The 18,148-nt window shown below is 40.9% G+C and overlaps 1 protein-coding gene across 7 annotated transcripts in view; it reads right to left on the bottom strand.

Annotated features, from left to right (window-relative positions):
• Nucleotides 1–724: 724 nt before the first annotated feature.
• IL1RAPL2 (interleukin 1 receptor accessory protein like 2) overlaps nt 725–18,148 on the bottom strand; it is a 349,905-nt gene continuing 332,481 nt past the window's right edge. For 5 of the 7 annotated variants that reach the window (XM_085060499.1, XM_085060500.1, XM_085060502.1 and 2 more), the window contains 3 exons: nt 15,978–16,121; nt 12,244–12,414; nt 729–4,537 (listed from right to left, as the gene is read on the bottom strand). In XM_085060499.1, coding sequence (XP_084916625.1) covers nt 3,840–4,537; nt 12,244–12,414; nt 15,978–16,121 — 1,013 coding nt within the window. In that variant the 3' untranslated portion in view covers nt 729–3,839. Of the gene's footprint in view, nt 4,538–12,243; nt 12,415–15,977; nt 16,122–18,148 lie in introns of all 7 variants that reach the window. The other 2 variants (XM_085060505.1, XM_085060504.1) reach the window with 2 other exon arrangements.

Here is an 18,148-nt window from a genome sequence, read left to right as displayed (position 1 = left end):
GAACCTTCTTTAGGAACATCAAATCTGTAGCACTGGACAGGCTTCCAGCCTCTAACTCATTTTATAGGCAATCTTCAAACCCCAATTGGCTCTGACGTACATCACACACAAAGGTAAGCACACAAACAGTAGCTTTCAAATGTTATAACCATCTTTAAAATGACATACCCCAAACCACAAGTGCCCATGGCTGCAATAAAGATGTTTGCTGCAGGTGACTTTTGTCACTGGGCAAAGGCACAGCCTGACAAGCGGGGGGTGGTAGGGCTGCACAGTCAGGGTGGTGTCCTGGGCTCTCCCCTGATAAACCCAGCTGATAAAGCCACCATGGCTTTGGTGAGACAGAGGAACACAAAATGCCCAAATGCCCTTCTGTTCCAGCTAATGAATTTCACATGAATGAGCTGGAACATTTTTGCCGTCAAGGCCCTGACCCAGGTGCCACTGCAGCCACAAGGGACCCCACGGGAGGGCTGCTGTGGAGGTAACTCCCACAGAGGGACAAGCCCATGGCTCCTGTGCCATCCAAGTCCCACAGGTGGATGCATTTCACTGTTTGACAGTAATTTGCTAGACTCTTAGGTGCTACCTATGGAAACACTCGGCCTCTTGCATGTCAGAGGAATTCTGAAGCGTGTCCAGAGAAGGACAACAGAGCTGGGGAAGGGTGTGGAGCCCAAGTTTGATGAGAAGCAGCTGAGGGAGCTGGGGGGGATCAGCCTGGAGAAAAGGTGGCTCAAGGAGGAACTTCTCACTGTGCAACTCCCTGAAAGGAGGGTGTAGCCAGGTGTGGTTCAGTTTCTTCTCCCAAGTAACAAGCAACAGGACACGAGGAAATGGCCTCAAGTTGTGCCACCAGAGGCTTAGACTGGATTAGGAAAAAATTTATTCACTGGAAGATGACCAAGCACTGGCACAGGCTGCCCAGGTAAGTGGTGGAGTCACCATCCCTAGAGGAATATAAAAACCATGTGGCTGTGGCACTTGGGAACATGATTTAGTGGTGGGCTAGGCAGGGTTGGGTTAACAGCTGGACTCAATCACCTTAGAGATCTTTTCCAGCCTAGACAATTCCACGATTCTCCACTGGCATCACTCCCAGCTGAGTCACCAGGAAGCCCCCAGCTCAGTCCCACCCCCACACTAAAGCAGAGGGGTACAGGCAGGTCTGATTCATGTATATATTGTCGTAGTACTCAATACACACGCAGAAGTCTTAAAGCAGATTGTGACTTGGCATCTATAACTAAAAGATATCGATACACAGACACTCAATGTGCTTTTGCAAAATGACAGAAAAACTGTTCTTTTCATGTTTCCTCAATGCAAACATGACTGCATTTTGCTTTGGAATAACTACTGCTCTAGGAGATATTATCATCAGGTAAATGAATTTGTTACCCATTTTAAATCCTTGTAAATAAAAGAAGCAGACCAACCTGCATATGTTTTTTTCTTTTCTTTTTTTTTTTTTTTTGGAGTTTGCATGCTTAATACAGAAGTAGCAGGTTTAAAATCTCACTGAACATTCTATGTGAATTAATTAGATTCTAGAGTAATGTGGGAAGGAAAATAATGAAAAGTACAGCTTTTCATTTAAACATATGCAGCTCTTTTCATGCAGGGTTTTCTTTCAGGATTTTTTTTCTGTTTTTTTTAATTACACTTTGCATTAAAGAACATAGCCAGTGTAAACACAGTCTGTAACACTTATAAAACAGTGCAAATTTTGTAAATTTTTGGGAGGACGTTGAAATACATATATTTATAATGGAGGTAAAATCGCTTTTTTTCTCAGTAGAAAAATACATCTATTAAACACCTATATGTTTGGAACTTAACTTCACAAAAGAGCAAGTTATAATTCTATACTGTGTAATAAATTAATATATTTTCTAGAATTTCCATTTTCAGTGTTAGTGTCAAATGCATAATAATATTAGAAAAAATGAGAGAAACATGTATTATTTAGAACCTAATGAAAAATCTTACAGACAATAACTGGTGTAGGAGGGCACAGAATAAAGAACTGGGGAAAGAAGCAATGGAAAAATACCAACCTCTATGAATTATTGCACATTTGAGATCATTCTCATGGCCTTTGGGCCATTTCTGGATACTTTTAAGTCTTAGGTCAGTGTTTGTTTCCATTTGACTGTAGGGTACAATTTAGGAACCACTGCGAAATGTCAAGGATTTACTGAACTTGTTTGCTGATGAAACCACAGGCAGCTGAGTGCAGAGTGCTAACTTTTATTCATGCAATCAAAGAGAACAACGCTAAAGACATACTGAAACACAGGCAAGGTTGCCTGCCATAAAAATATTTTTGGGAACTTGCTCCAGCAGTTCTTATTGAGACAGAACTCTCATGTCTGCTGTGTTTTCATTAGAGCCATGCCAAAAACTGCAAAACTGGCTTCTGCCTTCATAATTTAGAGCTTTTCCCCTTTAATACTGTTGTCTCCACAGCCTGACTCTGCCACCCTTAGCCAGCTGAGTATGGAAATCTCCATGGCACACACTGGCACCTGCTGAGCAGCAATGCCTGATGCTGAGCACCTGGGTACCAATTCTACCCACCAGCAGCAGGAATGCCATCCGTGAGAGATAAATGAGAATATCCTATGGGCTGATGGGATCACTCACACTAGTGAGACATGCAAGAGCTTACCAGCTGCTTTAAAAAAAATACCACTTTTCACTAGTTGTGCAGACAGCAGAAATATTCCTGCTTCTGCCATGTTTTAAAGGTACATAAGTTGGCAGGTAGATAAACGAGAGAGAAAACTGTTTCAGGTGATTATCACTGCAACTGAAGTCAGACTTACTAGTAAACCTAAATAATTTAACACCTAATCTCTGAATATTGCTGTAGTACTTCTTTTCTATTGCTGATGCTCTCACAAAAAAAATGGTTAATTTCAAATTGTAACTACTGATTTTGGAAAAAAAATCCTGCATAAAATTACTTTACTACAAATCTTAGATCTTATGAAATTTCAGATTAATGAATTGGCCAATACACACCTAAATTTGTACTTAGACTGTTTGAAAAAAGTCATTAAAAATCTGCAAAAAATTGTGAAATAATCTATAGTTGACAGAAAAATTGTTTAAAATCCTTCTAAACAGCTTCCAATATTCTAGTAAGTTTTTTAATAAAACCACATTGCTAACCTTTGACTAGGAATACAACATGCCTCAATAATAAAATGAAGAGATGCTGATGGAAGCAGGTGATTTATTTTGTAGTAACTGTTACTATGCATTTTATTGATAAAGCTTCATCTGCATTGTTTCAGCTGGGCATCTTCTAAGAAGTATTTGTGAGAAAATGTTATCAGGAAGGTTTCCTTCTCCTTCCTTTTCAGGATGATTCACCCCTTGTGGTCTGAGCAGGAGATAATAATTTTTGTAGCATGATTAGAATTTCAAACCCTACTGAAGTCTATGTGAAAAACCCAACAACTTCTGTGTATTTCAAATACTGTTACTTAAATATGTATGGATGTTGGAGATCGTATACAGTGACCTTTTACCCATCCCAGATTGTAAACCTACTGTAAAGTGGTGGGATGTGTTTTTTCTCTCCCCCCTCCTTTTTAAAGAAGCAATAAAACTGTACATTAAAAGACAGGCAGGACATTACTGAGTTACAAAAGAATGCCCCCTTTGTCAATAATTTGTAAATGTAAACAAAAAAGTTCAAGTAGAAAAGCAAACAAGTGTGCTGCTGCTTTGAATAGATTTTCTCACCCCATGGGGTTAGGGCAAAGTTCTTTACAAAGGTGTCTTCATGGCGGCCATGAAGCATCTCTAAAGAGTCCTGATGTTCACTACCAGATATCACTGGTGAAGCTGAGCTCCTTGGCTGATAAAGGTAGCAAGGGGTTGTTCCTGTGGAACTCCTGGGGGTCCTTGACGGCGTTGTTGAGAGGTAGCTGTCCGTTGAGGAGGGTCAGGGGGATGTTACAGTACGTGTGGTGGTTGCTGATGGAGGCGATGGGCAGCGCGGCTGCCGACACGTCGTACTCGTAGCCGCGGCAGAAGTGCCTCATGTGCACTGAGTCTGCCTGCTGGAAATCCGCCAGATCCGCCCGCGACTCCACCAGCGTGGCAGAGGTGCCTGTGACGGCCAGGGAGGGCACAGTCTGCAGGTCTCCAAAGAGGCCCTGCTCTGCAGAATCCAGCACCTGATGCCGAGACACCACCTCTTTCTTCTTCCCTGGCATTTCAAAGACTAGGCGCTTCCAAAACTTGGAATTCAGTTTGCTGCTTTTTGGTCCTTTCCACTTGACCACTGAGAGTAGTTTGATGGTGTGCTTTAATGATTCCACTTCATGATAATTCACCTTCCCTTTTAATTCAGTACACTCAATCAAAATAACTTTGATTTCTCCACTGACTAGCATGTTATGGAGTCTGTTTTCCATCTCAAAAATACTCCATCCTCTCCTGAGAACATAGTCTGGAGTTAACACGATAATGAGTCTTCTGCTTTGCTCAACACATCTTGTGAGATCTTCAATGTAGGCTACAAATTATAGAAAGAGAGAAAGAGTAAAGAATAAAGACGTCTATTGTATCAAAACATCAGGCTTGCAATCAAGTATAACAAAATCCTACAGCTTACTGATCCACACCATTTAAAACATTGGGCATTTCAATATACTCCAACAAAAGTAGGATTGTGTATCACAAAATATTTCTATTTATGGAGTACACATAGAAAAGTCCTTAATAACACCCTCCATCCTTTGCTATTTTCCCCTGTTCATTGCAGCAGAATGACATTTACGGAACACCCTTGCTGTGTAGGTGCATTGGTGAACAAAACACACACAGTTCACTTAGTGAAAAAATACAGGTCAAGATCAATGTAATGTCTGTGTAAATTTGAACATTAACATTGGTTATGATTAACACCACGCTGAGGGAAGCACACTCTGGGAAGCAGTGCCCGTGTTCCAGATGCAAGGACATGAGGGTGCTGCAGGGTGTATAAACCATAACTTGCCAGAGCTCAAAAAGAAATGAACCCTCATCACATGCAGAACTTGTGTTATTGCATAGAAGCATCACGGTAGCTTTTCCCTTCTTTAGCTATTGACCACAAAAGCACAACATCATCCTTTGTGGCCCAGTGGTCTGTTTTAGTATCACAAACCTGTGCTTCTATGTACCCCAAGGTATTAACAGAAACTTCACAAGTGACGGGAACAAATGGAAAATTTAAACATATTGGAAGTATTTATTTGTTGAGACATCAGTGACAAAGAAAATAGTAAAATTCTTTTATTCATGCATGCCAAGTAGTTGCAAATGATCAGTGTAAGCAGAAATGCCAGCCCCATCAGCAGCTCCATGATGCCAGTTTATGGAACCTCAAAATATTCTTGGAGTTGGACTTGGATCCCTGAGTTTCACTTATCCCAGGGATGGTATGGAAGAGAAGCCAAATGCACTGGTCTGACATGGAACAGGATGGGAAAAGAGATCTACTTACAGGACTGATCCAAAACTCATTCAAATGAACAGACTTCAACAAACTTCAATGGGTTTTGGGTCAAGACCAGAAAAACGAAATCACTTGAACAAAACCGCTAAGGGCAGAAAGTGTTCATTGGTTTCACAGCATTACAACTGCAAGCTTCGAGACAGGATATCTTTGTGTTTTTAAACTACATGAACCTCTTGACCATGCTACTGGGAATGTGCTGCCTGACAACAGAGGAGAAGCACGTGTTAGAAATGAAGACTTGGACACAAGAGCTGCACAGAACAGATCTTTACTCAGCACAGGGCAGGACCTCTCTTACACATCTGCCCTCTAGCAGGAACAATAATTACAAATAACATCATTAATCAACATCTGTTACTGCAAGACTCATTTTATAGTCCCAGGCACCATACCACAGCATGCTTATTCACACCACTTCCAGTAAAGTAAATAACTACAAAATAGGCCAAAAGGAACATTCTAAAATAGCTTATTTTCATGAGACTGAAGGCATCGTTAGCATCAAATCTGCCTTTACCAATGTTTTATTTCACCACTTAGCAGCAAGAAGAATTTCTTTCACAAATGGAAAAAAGAGGCAATTGCAAACATCCCACAGACACACAAAAATTTAAGACATACACATACATTACAAATGTCTATGCAACAATCCTGACTTTTAGTTAATGGTTTATGAATTTTTAATCATGCAGCATTTACAGTTTTGTTTTTTTTTTCTTGAAATATTTCATGAGGAAAACCCCCACATTGTTCTGTGTAAAATAGTTACTCATTAATGAAAAAAATTCAACATTAAAATCCATGGGAGAGGCAGCAGAGCAGGGAGAGAATCAGCAACAATGAGAAAATGATAGGCAGAACTGGTGAAACAAAACTTAAGGAAAGGTAGAAATGTTCAATACAATGGAAAGATATTATCCCAATGTATCAACAGCTCAGACTCTTCATTTTCTTCCTTTCTTTCTGCTCCCAAAAAGAAAGAATTTAGGTGGGAAGCTTCATCATTAGAGGTTGAATCTGCAAGATACAGTAAAACAACAAACTATCATGCATCTTTCCTGTGACATATTCATCCCTCCTCCAAACAGCTCAGAACACTGCTATGCACAAGACAGTTCTCTGCAGGACACAACACTGGGCAGTACCACATGTCCAGGGTAGTGCTGAGCATGGCCATGCATATCCAATATGCATCCCATTGAGAAAAAACACAAACCAACAGAACAAGCAAACAAAATCACTCCACTTTCATCTCTTCAAATATCCAGCACCAGTCATTTCAGTAGCAACATCCCAACAATAATCCATCATACCATCACAGTGAAAAACTTGTCACACTCCACTTTGGGCAAACAGGGTGGGAGGAAGATGGGAGAAATTCCCTATTTTCTTAGGTGGATATTTCTGTCCTCTGTGCTTCTCACATCTGTTTTGGATGCCCACCTTCCTTACTGGGTATTGCAACAGGTTAGAGCTCTGTCCTCAGCTGACTAATGAACACCTTCACAAACGGCTCTGAGGAGATCCCTCAAATTCCACATTTGGAGCTGGTCACAAATAGAGTGGCCAATGAGCAGGGGACCAACAATTGTTAGTGCACTGTGGATAAAGTACACTGAATCATAGGAAACTGGTACCCCAAATTTCCAGCCATCTGGTCCAGAAGAACTTAGTACTCCCAATAATTCCAGCCTTGGGACTACTACTGAAGGCAGATGACAATTTTCCTGGAGCCTGTGGTTCCATTGGGTTCACTCTACAATATGTCAACTTTGTACAACTTGAACATATCTGTGAAGGAAAGCATGGGGAGACAGACTTCTGTCTCGAAATTCCAAATTCCATCTTTATTCTTTCCAGTAGTACCAGTCTGACTGCATAAACCTCTGCGTTGCTAAATCACTCACTCTCATTTTACTTCAGAATTTGAGACTTCACCAAATACCACAAGTTCAGTTGTCTGTCTCGAGTGTTCAGTCCATTAGAAGATATTAAATCCAAGCAATCTATCTTGCAGTGTGGGATGGAGAAAGAGTTGCTTTCACCTTTCCAGAGAGCTAAGAAATTATTATCAGGCAATGGCTCTGTTTCACTTACAAGAAAAATACTGAACAGGGACTTCAGGAATGACGTCACCAACTAGGATCCAATGTAAAATTCCAGAGCAACATACTTCCATCAGATAAATATAACTCTGCTGTAACTTCAGTTTTGCTGCAGGAGATGTCAACTTCAATGATATTTCATTGTAAGGGGAGGAAAAAATTGTCTTGACAAAGTCAGCATGGAATGATTCACTTTTAGTTCCCAGGGATTTTATTTTATCATAAATTAGAATGTAAAAATAAGATGTCAGCATTAGAATTAACCCACTTGATTTTACTGAAAAAGCACATTTTAAATTTTGACCTTTTCCCGCCCTGTTTGAAACACCATTTTGCAATATGGTACAAATCTCTTCTCAAAATGTTAGCAAGTCTCATAGGTAAAACAAAAAAATTTGCATTGTGAGTGGCTCTATCAGTAACTTATTTGCTTCAAATTCAATACAAGGCTGAAGGAGGATTGGACACAAGAAATGTTATACCCAAACCCAAGCATTGTTTTTGCATGGCTGCCCTTGAGCAATGAAGACAAATCACCATGAAGACAGCAGATACGTGCTCACCAAACACTGTCTACATGTTCAACTGTTTGAAGCACTAAAGAAGAGAATTCCAAGAGATGCATCCCGTTTGCAATTAAAACATTGTGTTACTGCCTATGGAATCCTGAACGAGCTACATTAACCACAGGCTGGAAGGAAAGCTAGCATGCAAGCAGACTAAGAGCAAGGAAATTAATGAACACCATGGACACAGAGTTGCTTACACAAAGCAACAACTGACTAACCAGATTCAGATGATTTGCAGAAGCAGTTGAGGCAGAAGGAAGAAACACTAGAAATCATATAAGGTCCTAGTGATATTTTTGGGAAACATGGTCTGCAGCACCACAAGAACCAAGGAGTATCTACCATCAAACCCATGCTGGTTGGTTCTTGGCACTCTGAAAATAACCAGCCTTTCTATGTTTGGCAGTGTGACCATCACTTGAGAAAGTTATTTATAGAAGTGTAATTCAGTCCTGGTTTCCTAACTGAATAGTTCCCAAAACCCTGAGTCTGATTACTTTATTATAACACCAATGATTGCGTGTCTTGCTTTTCCTATTTATTAAATATGTTTTGCTTCTCTTAGCTTGGGCCAGAACAGCTGAAACACAGAGCAGAGTGATGGCCTCATTCCAGAGAGAGCCCAGTCCCAGGATGAGCCAAGGGACAGACAGCTCAGGTCTCCTAACACTGAATTAAAAAAAGAACTCACAGAGCTCGAGAGTGTTTGTTGTGGGAAAGGGTTTTTTCAAAGAGCCCTGAAAATGAATAGAGTGAAAATAAGGAGAGCTGTTAAGGAATTCAGTAACAACTGCAAGTGCATCTCAGAGATCACAGTCTCCTTCTGCAGGTTAACTTGTCCAATTATGCCCAAATTACCTGGGCAGTGAGGTGTGTGTGCTGTCAGCTTCGACAGAATGAAGAACACTCACTCTGTTAAGACCAAAGAATATTCTCTAAGAAAGAACAGCTGCTACAGTACTTCCCATAACATGCAGCTCAGCTCCTGGCTCACAGACTTGGCCTGCATTGCCATGTCTCCCTGTGTGATGGGCATCACTGTCACCCTTGGCATCCTTCATGGTAGTTCTCCCTCCCACCAGGACAAAATGCTCCACTGGGATAAAATCTGTGTCCTGGCAGGGCTCAGAAACCAACACCTACTCAGCCCCAGCTGACCTGAACACTGGGATCTGCTTCCCAGTGGTGAAGAGCCAGCAGCCAGCACCTCTGTCCTCCTGGGGACAGCAGCAGTGGCTCCATGGCCATCCCTGAACCAGACGGTCCCCAGAGCCAAAAGCAGAGCTCTGATGTGCCCCGTGGAGGAGGTGACTCTGGATGTGTCTCAGCCAAGCACATCTGGCTGTAATCTCCCCCTCAGCTGCACAGGGATATGCAGAGCCCATCACAGCTTTTCCCCAGAGGTTAGCGATGAGCCAGCTGGACAAAAACATAACCAAACTTGTCCCTGAATTTTCCCGAAGTCAGCTTTTTAGGTTGTTTGGAGAACTGCACAAGAAAATTAATGAAATACTGTTTGACAAATCTATTTTTTGCCTGCACTCAAAGGCAGGGAGCAGCTGTAGGAGATGCAGCATGCCAGGAAGGAAGCGAATGGTGCACACCCTCCCGTGGCAGCTCCTCACCACTGCAGGGACTGCAGGCAGCACCAGCCTCACTCCTGGCTGCACTGCTGGGGTGACACACACAGGCACACCAGAGAGAGGAGGAAACGCATCGGAGCGGAGAGTGGGAAATGATTACATTGATGGAAGTAATTTACACTGAAAGATGAGCAAATGCAGCACGTGAGAAGAGATATTTCCTAAAATATAATGATAGCTGTGATCAACCCCCTGTTTTTCTATAGAAATCTACCCTGGAGAGCTATATATTTTGTCACATCTGCCACTTTTTGAGACAGTCACTCTAATGAATGCTTCGTTTACCCCTGAAGTTTCCAGGAGGCCCATTCCACACCACACTGCCTTCACTAAGCACTGCAAGTCCTTGTGAGAGTGCTGAGCATCAGGCAAAGCACAGCCAAGTTCCTCTGCTCCAGAGCACACAGGGAACTCACCATGCAGGAGGCCAAGTCTTCCCTCCATCCCCATCCCCTCGCCCTCCCTCTAGCCCCCCTTAAAATGAAGTGCTTTCCCCCATGTCTTTTTCAAAGCTAAAGCATGCAAATCACACTCATTTCAGCTCCACATTCTATTCTGCATTGTCATTATGTCTGATTAAGCGTTCTTGAAGCTCCATGTGTTAGAATCAGGCCTTTTCATAATACTGAAAAAGTGAGTTTGAGAGGAAAGAAGAGGGATTAAATCTGTGAATGTTCATAAATGAGAACTGACATTTTCAGGTACCCTACATTTTCAGGAGAGATTTAATGAATACACAAAGTGATGGCAAGTATTTGCTGAGTGCCTGACTGACAAAAATAGACAAAAATAAAATACCATACTGGCTGGTACAACAATTGGAAAAAAGAATATCATTTCAGATTAATCTGTGCTTCAGTATAGTTATCACTGAAGGGTTAGCTTTAAACTCTTTAGTTCAGTTCCGTAATTGCTATGTATAACTCTGCTATATTGTTGGATATGAAACAACTAGTTACAACAACTCTGTGATTTTAATCACAAAAAGATGTATTTTCTCTTAATAATATCTTAAAATTTGGTCTAACTTGCTTGTACTATAAGAAATGAGAAGGCTATGATCCAAGTCCCCTTTCTGGAATTTGTCACTATGGGAGAAAAACTTACACCTTGCAGGGGCAAAAAGAAAAAGGGAGTCAGCTCTAAACTAGGAGTTGCAAATCCACATGATAAATTCAAGGTTCCTGCACAGGACTTTGCATGATCTCTGCCTCCTCTTTCCCTTTGGTGAAGGGTTCAGAGCTCTGTTTCCAGCTCTCTCAAATGTCAGAGAAGAAACAGGCTCCAATGTCTGGGTCAGGCACTGGGGTTTGGCACAGCAAGGCAGCAGTTTCAAGTCTTTTGGCAGGCAGGCTGCTAATGCAGCTATATTCGAGCTGTTCCATCTTTGGGGACATCTGCTCCACTACAGCCATTGCTTTGTTCTCTTGTTCATATCTCCTATACAGTAGCACATACAGAGAGAAGTTCATATTCTCTTGTACTGTTTTTATGAAAGTGATTTGGAAACGTAATTTGTAAAAAAAACAAAACAAAACAAAAGCTGATTTTTCACAGGGGTAGCATTTCAAATAAATGTGATATTACAGCAAACATACTGTGCATTCAAAATTCATCAACACAATGAATGATTCGTGGTCTTTTTGACTTGCTCAAAAATGAATCTGGTAGAAGAAATGCCATAATTACCACTAGGAAAGCATTAACTGTTGGTACAGACATCCAAAGGTGCTGCTTTGGCAGCAAAACTGATGTGAAATGGACAGCTCTATTTCATTCTCAGCGTGGAAAACAGCATCAGCTCACTGGGCTGTACACAGTGCTCCCAATAATTAGTATTACTTACACAATATCATGACTTACACGATGCCGACACTGCTCAGAAATTCAACACTTAGTCAAATTTCTAATAAAGAAATTGTATCTTTACCAATAATGGGGAAACTATTTGAATCTTTATGAGACTTCCAAGTTAAGGAAAAAACCAAAAGACAACAGAAAAGATAATTTTTACTTGTAAAGCTTCTGTAGGCAAACAACTAATCACAAAAGAAATTATAATCCCATTTTCAATGGTGTAACACAGATGATAAGACCTTTTTGGAAAGTTTCCTGTTTAATTACATGTACCTGATGTAGACATATTAGACTTGGTATTGCTTGCAGTGCTGAAGCCTTCCCCTGAGGAAAGTCCAGCTCCTGCCTCCACTGAAATCAACAGCAGTTCCCTCTGATTTCAGCAAGCTCTAATAGAGAGCTCAGATTTTCAGGGCTGAGGAAACCTTTCCCATCCTTGCAACCACTTCCCAAGGAGAGGTTTTCCATACCTAGCTGTTGACATACAGTCCAGGCCTTTGTGACACATCAGACAGAAGTAAAACTGAAAGGTCAGAAATACTTACTTCCACTAGGGATCAGGTCCCTATCTGGAATGAAGAGCTTATATCCATAGTGCTTTTCTAGAACATCTGGCAGAATTTCAAGTGCAAACTGCTCCTCTTCATTATTATCATGATCTAATGCATCAGGATCCACTTTGGTGTATGAAAGATAAGCATCGTATTCCTTGTTGTCTGTAAGAAAACAGATAATGTTCAGCCTGCTGTTTGCAAGAACAAACTATAAAGAATACAGGGGAGTACTAGGAAATTGTATTATTCCTTGAAACCACCAAGCATCTCCCAACAAAATGGGGATTTTTCAGAAGAACATATAATCTGCCTTCCAGAGAGAAATCTTATGGATCCAGACAAAGAATATCCTTTCAGTTTCCTTCTGCATGTTGAGCAGTAACTCTACTCCATGTGTTCAAACTTGTGTTGTAGCTGAAAACATTGTGGGTGAAATTTTAATGCAAATACTAATGCTGAAACTTTTTATTTTAATCCTTTACATATTGGTAATGCAATTCTTTCAACTTTTATTTCTCAATAGTGCTAGGATTATATTAAAGTTTTGAGCTTGGAAAAGTTTTTGAGCCTGGAAAATTTTGAGCAAGGAAAATTTCCTTCCACAAATATTTGTGAGAAAAGATGTGACTTAATTCAAACGAATACTGACTATTTAGAAAACAATGCTAAATACAAAGAGCTCAAAGCATTTTTTGTCAAAAATTCCCGTAGTTTAAAAAATCTGTATAATAATTTTAGAGGTCACTCGATCCAGGAGATTTTAAATGCTCGGGGCTCACTTTATAAGAGAAAGAAATAACTCCTATTGAGAGCAACATTCCTCCTTCTCCTGCTGCCCAGCACTGGGGCTTTTCTCCAGCTCTGCTTCTGAAACATAGAGCTAAGGGCTCGTGACTGTGCCAGGAACAGAAGTGGTGCCACTGCTGAGCTGAGGATCCATGCTGGGATCAGACTGTCTAAGTGACATTTCTCTTTGTATTCCTCTGCAGTAATGCAAAATAGTATATCGAAAAAGTCAACCTTCAGCAATTCAGTCTCCAGGGAAGAGCTCAGCTGCCATTATTTACAGAAGATGAAAAATCAAATAGTTAATGTTGTGAGAGCAAAACTGCATGAATGGAGGGTTTCTGAGTACCAATTATCTGTAAAGAATAGTGCACATGAAACATAATTAAAGCAGTTAAAAATCATCAATATATTCCAATAAAAATATATCTAATCATAATAAAATATATCTCTTTATGACCTTGAACTGATGGTTACTTATAATTCCGGGCACAAAGCCAGACCCATGAGGGTCAGAGCTGTAGTCAAAGCATGTGAAAAATTACATATTTGTAAAAGGCAATTTGCCTAGTGTCACCATAGCTGTAGGGGACGATGGAAGATGTCCACCTGGCTTGCTGACATTCCTCTGAAGTCAACAGGCCAGCCAGCTTTGGAGGCCTGTCCAAAACCTGCCACCCTGTCCATAAGGAAGCCTGCCAAAAGCTTTTAAGAGATGCCAGTGATGCTGGAGGCAACATCCGTGCCCAGGATGAGAGCTGAGCAGAGCCCTGCCGTCCCTGGGCACAGAGCACCCCGAGGTGCTGTCCCTGCAGGGGCACAGCTGCCCTGTGCAGTCAGCTCAGCTCACAGGACCAGCTCCCCTGGGCTCCTGGCAGTCTGGGCACTGGTGTTGCAGCTCCACAGGTTCAGCTCCCTCCTCACAAGCTTCACGTAGCAGGATGGGGAAGAAGGAGCTGCCCACGCTCACCCACCGCTTGCTCTGCAGGCTCTGTTTGGAGCCATTTCCTAAATGGATCCCTTAATCCTCAGTGTCATTTTCTCTAAAAGCAGTGCTACACACAATACAGGAAGGGAGTGTGTCCAACATTGCTTACATGGGATATTTTTAGAAATAGGAATAAAGTAAATCTGGTGAGTTCCAAATCTTCTTTTTTAAAGAAATACACATATAAGTGGAAATGACCCTGTGATTGCATCTATACAGCTGGTTGCTCGTGGGAGCTCTGTATGCTCCCACTACAGCCTACATGAGAAGAAACAAACATTCCCATATATGCTTTGACTTCTGTAACTGTCTGCCTCCATCTTTCATCCTGCAGGATCAGAACAAGAGACAAACCTGTGAAAGGTCTACAATCATGTGCTAGAAAAATAAAAGGTTGTTTTCAAAATTAATAGGTACACAAAATTCCCTATGTAGTCATGGGGCTTCCTCTAAACAACCAGAAAATAATATTGTTTCATAAATTAAAAAGTGATTGAACCAAGAAAATTGTCTGAATGAAAATGCTTCACACCAAAACCACAAGATAAACAAATCAAAGCAGACTGGACGAAGCTACCACTTTTGGCTGGTGTTAACCAGGGATATTATGTTGGTATAATCCTGAGGTATCTGAGCTAAAGTACTTCCCAAATCACATTTCACCCTTCTCTTTGTCCTAGGCACCAGTATAAATATTGTGCAGTATTGTATAGTATGAAAAAAGTGTAATTTTAGGTTTTCCCAGTCACACATGAGGATTGAGAAAGAGCAAAATTTCCTGACCTCTATTCCTGTTATTTATCACAGAATAACAAAATATTCTGAGTTGGAAGGGACCCACAAGGATCATCCTTCCTCTTTCTAAAATCCCCTAGATGTCATTCCACCCATTCTCCAAAACTCCTACGGACTTCATTGTGGTGGAACACTTTCACACCATATCAACCCAGTGTCAAACAGAAACATTTATTTCTTTGATAACAGTAATGCCAATTGCAGAAACATGTCTGTGCCACTGCACATTGTTTTGTCACTATGGATAATATATTCCCTGCTCTCATTTCAAATGTATTGTATTCTGTAGATGTACCATTCCAGAGCCTGTGTGACTGCTAAGAGTTGCAGTGGGCTATGGCAAGCATCTGTACTTGAATATTGCACTTTATCTCTTTAGCAGATACTACTTAGATACATATTAATAACATATTAATTATTAATTATGTGTTAATAACATAATGAAAGGATTTAAAGCACTTGGATTGAGTTTACAGGGCTTACTCCAGCTTCATAGGAGAAGGAATGTTCTATATTCAGAATTAAAGCTTCAATTTAAAAATACAAGTTTAGCTTTAGGCACCAAACAGAATATATGCTAGTGAGAGGAAGAAAAATGGGAAAGAGCCTAGTTTATTCCTAAACATACTCCCCAGGCAAGCTGCACATTCCCACCAAGTTGTTTGCAGTTTCCCAATTAACTGAGGTAACCAGTTAGCCTCAAAACAATCACCTCTCACCAGCCAGAGAAGGTCATTGGAAGCCTGGTGGTAATAAAATGAAAATGTTTAATGAAGAACTCCAGGTGAAAGGCTGTCCAGACCCAGCATGGATTTCAGGACAAGGGGCCCTGGGCATGTGTGACAGTGGACACATGAACGTGAAGAGTTCCCCCAAGGAGTGAGTTCACAAATGATATTTGAGCACTATAACAGACTCATGAACAATTCTTCTGCCTCCCTTCTGCCCATGGCACTGCCCAGTGACATTTCTGTGAAAAGACTCATTGATCTCAGGGGGCTTTGGGAGAAAGTCTCAGGGCTTTACACTGTTGGGTGCTTAGTAGTTTGAACTTAAACTAGCAGCAGGTATCTTTTGGCATTTATTTCAATCTCGCCACTTCGAGTCTCTGAAATATTTCCATTGCATATATTGAGTTTGCTGTGCAACTGCTTACCATCAGCTGCTTCATCTCCTCCAAAGTTCTGTCTGTAGAACAGCATTAACTCTATGTTGTAGCACTTATAGATGGTCACGAGCAAAATAAGCAGAAGAAGAATGGCTCCCAGTCCTCCAGCAAGTTCTATTTTGTAGATCAAATCTAAAATTAGCAAGGAAAGGCAAAAAGGTTATGATCTTTCCAAGCTTTATTTGCTCTAATCCACTGTACAATTCCACATAAAATTGTGCAGCTTCCAATTATAACCACTGTAACCTTAAGAATGCCAAATAATTTTGTCCATTACCTATTACTTAACTTTACTCATTTACTCCATCTACTGCCCATCTGAAATAACCATCTGAAATCCAAAATGCATTTGAGGCTATATATGTAATTCTCCTACACAGGAAATATGTAGCGACTTTACACAGAGGATTAATCAACTTTTAATGAGCTGGTGGAGTTTGAACCTTCTGCATTGGCAGAGTGCATCAAACGCTGTCTGCAGCATGTGAGAACAGATAAATTGTACCCCACTGGGCAGGATCTAGTCCCTCCTCCCCAAATTAGACAGCTTTGGTTTTATATTTGTGAAACCCATGGACAAGTTGATGTGAGCTGCCAAGCCAGGGCTTCAGCTGGATCACTGGAAAATGAATTGAGGATGCAGGGAGCCCAAGACAACACAAGAAGCCAGGAGCACATGTCAGGCTGCAAAGAGTCACTTTGTTTGAGCTGTGACAGCTGCTAACGGAGTTCTCACATATTTGTAGAGCTCACATTATACTTTAATGGGAACTAGCGCTAGTTAAAATTTCCTATCAGATGCTTCTGTTAGGAAACACCACAAGAACTCAACTTCACAAATCCATCCAAACACAGTGATCCATCTTTTACAGCTGGGGAAACAGAGGCTTAGAAAAGAGAAGCAGCATATTGAAGGTCATTCAGCAAACCAATGACAAAATGGGATCCAACTCCTTGGGTACCAGTCCAGAGCTCCATCTGATGCACGAGACTAGCTTGAACAGCATTGCCCTTTATCCTGAAATGTCCTCTGGAAGTAATATTGCTCCTAACACCACCTGGCATATTACTTAGCCATAAAAGACAGAGGATGACAATTTGACTCTCACAGCCTGTGTTAGCTCAGATAAGACGTCATGAAGATATTTGCTGCTGTGATAAACACAGCGAGAAGTTGCCAAACTAATACAGGCGAGACAAAGTTTTTGTGATCTTTATGCTTCTGAAACTTAGGTCAGAAAAAATTACTCGTATGTCATTTGTGTCACTTTCAAGATAAAAAGCAAATTAGTTGCGTATCTTTGGGGGTTATTCTTGCCTCGCCATGCCTTGTATTTCAATAATTAACATCAGATGTCAAGCTATTCCCAGTTTACAATATCTCTGATGTCTGTCTGGCAAGAAGTCATGGACTAATAGATGGAAAAAGTCTATTATAATAGCTATTTAATCTCTCTGAGAACACAGGGAATTCATGGGACTTTTACTACGCTGCATGATAAAGCCTGCATGTGCTCTGGGGGATAAATCTGGGCAAATGAAGAGTAGAGTTGGTTAAAATCACTTTTGAGGGAATTTTTTTTCTATTGTACTGAATCTTTTTTGTTAGGAAAGTGAGATGATGGCAAAGCTGCCAGCGTGGAAGGAGAGAAAATGCTGAGCCTTGCAGCCCACACAGGAGCACAGAGTTGTAACCACTTTTGGGGGTTGGGAAGGGGGTAAATGGCAGGGTACTAAGCAAACCCACAAAATCCAGCTCAAAAGCCATGATTGATCAGCTTTGTCATGTCCTGTATTTGTCCTTCTGCCCCATAAACTCTCCTAGAGTACAGACATAAGGAGGCAGAAAGCCAAGGCTTTTGAGCTCCTTACTTCCATTCCCAAGTGGAGGCAATGAGAAAAACCCTGAATGTTCAATTTTCTTGCCTATTCTACTTAATCTTGGCCTCTGATTAATTCCTTCCTCTTCAAGTGGTCCTCATTGAGATAAATAAGGAAGCAGCATATCAAACATTAGGAAAGAATTTGAATCTGGGCTCTGTGCTATAACAGTGACTGAAAAATAGCAAATAATAATATTGGTAGTTTATAATGTAAAATAATGTAGAAGGAACTTGCCACAACATATTACATAAACCAGCAAAAGTCTCCCAAACTCC

This window comes from Lichenostomus cassidix, chromosome 4A (assembly GCF_008360975.1).
Source record: "Lichenostomus cassidix isolate B80296 chromosome 4A, HeHo_3.0, whole genome shotgun sequence".
Classification (NCBI taxonomy): Eukaryota; Metazoa; Chordata; class Aves; order Passeriformes; family Meliphagidae; genus Lichenostomus; species Lichenostomus cassidix.
The sequence above is the reverse complement of the archived record's forward strand: the minus strand, read 5'-3'. Positions and strand labels throughout refer to the sequence as shown.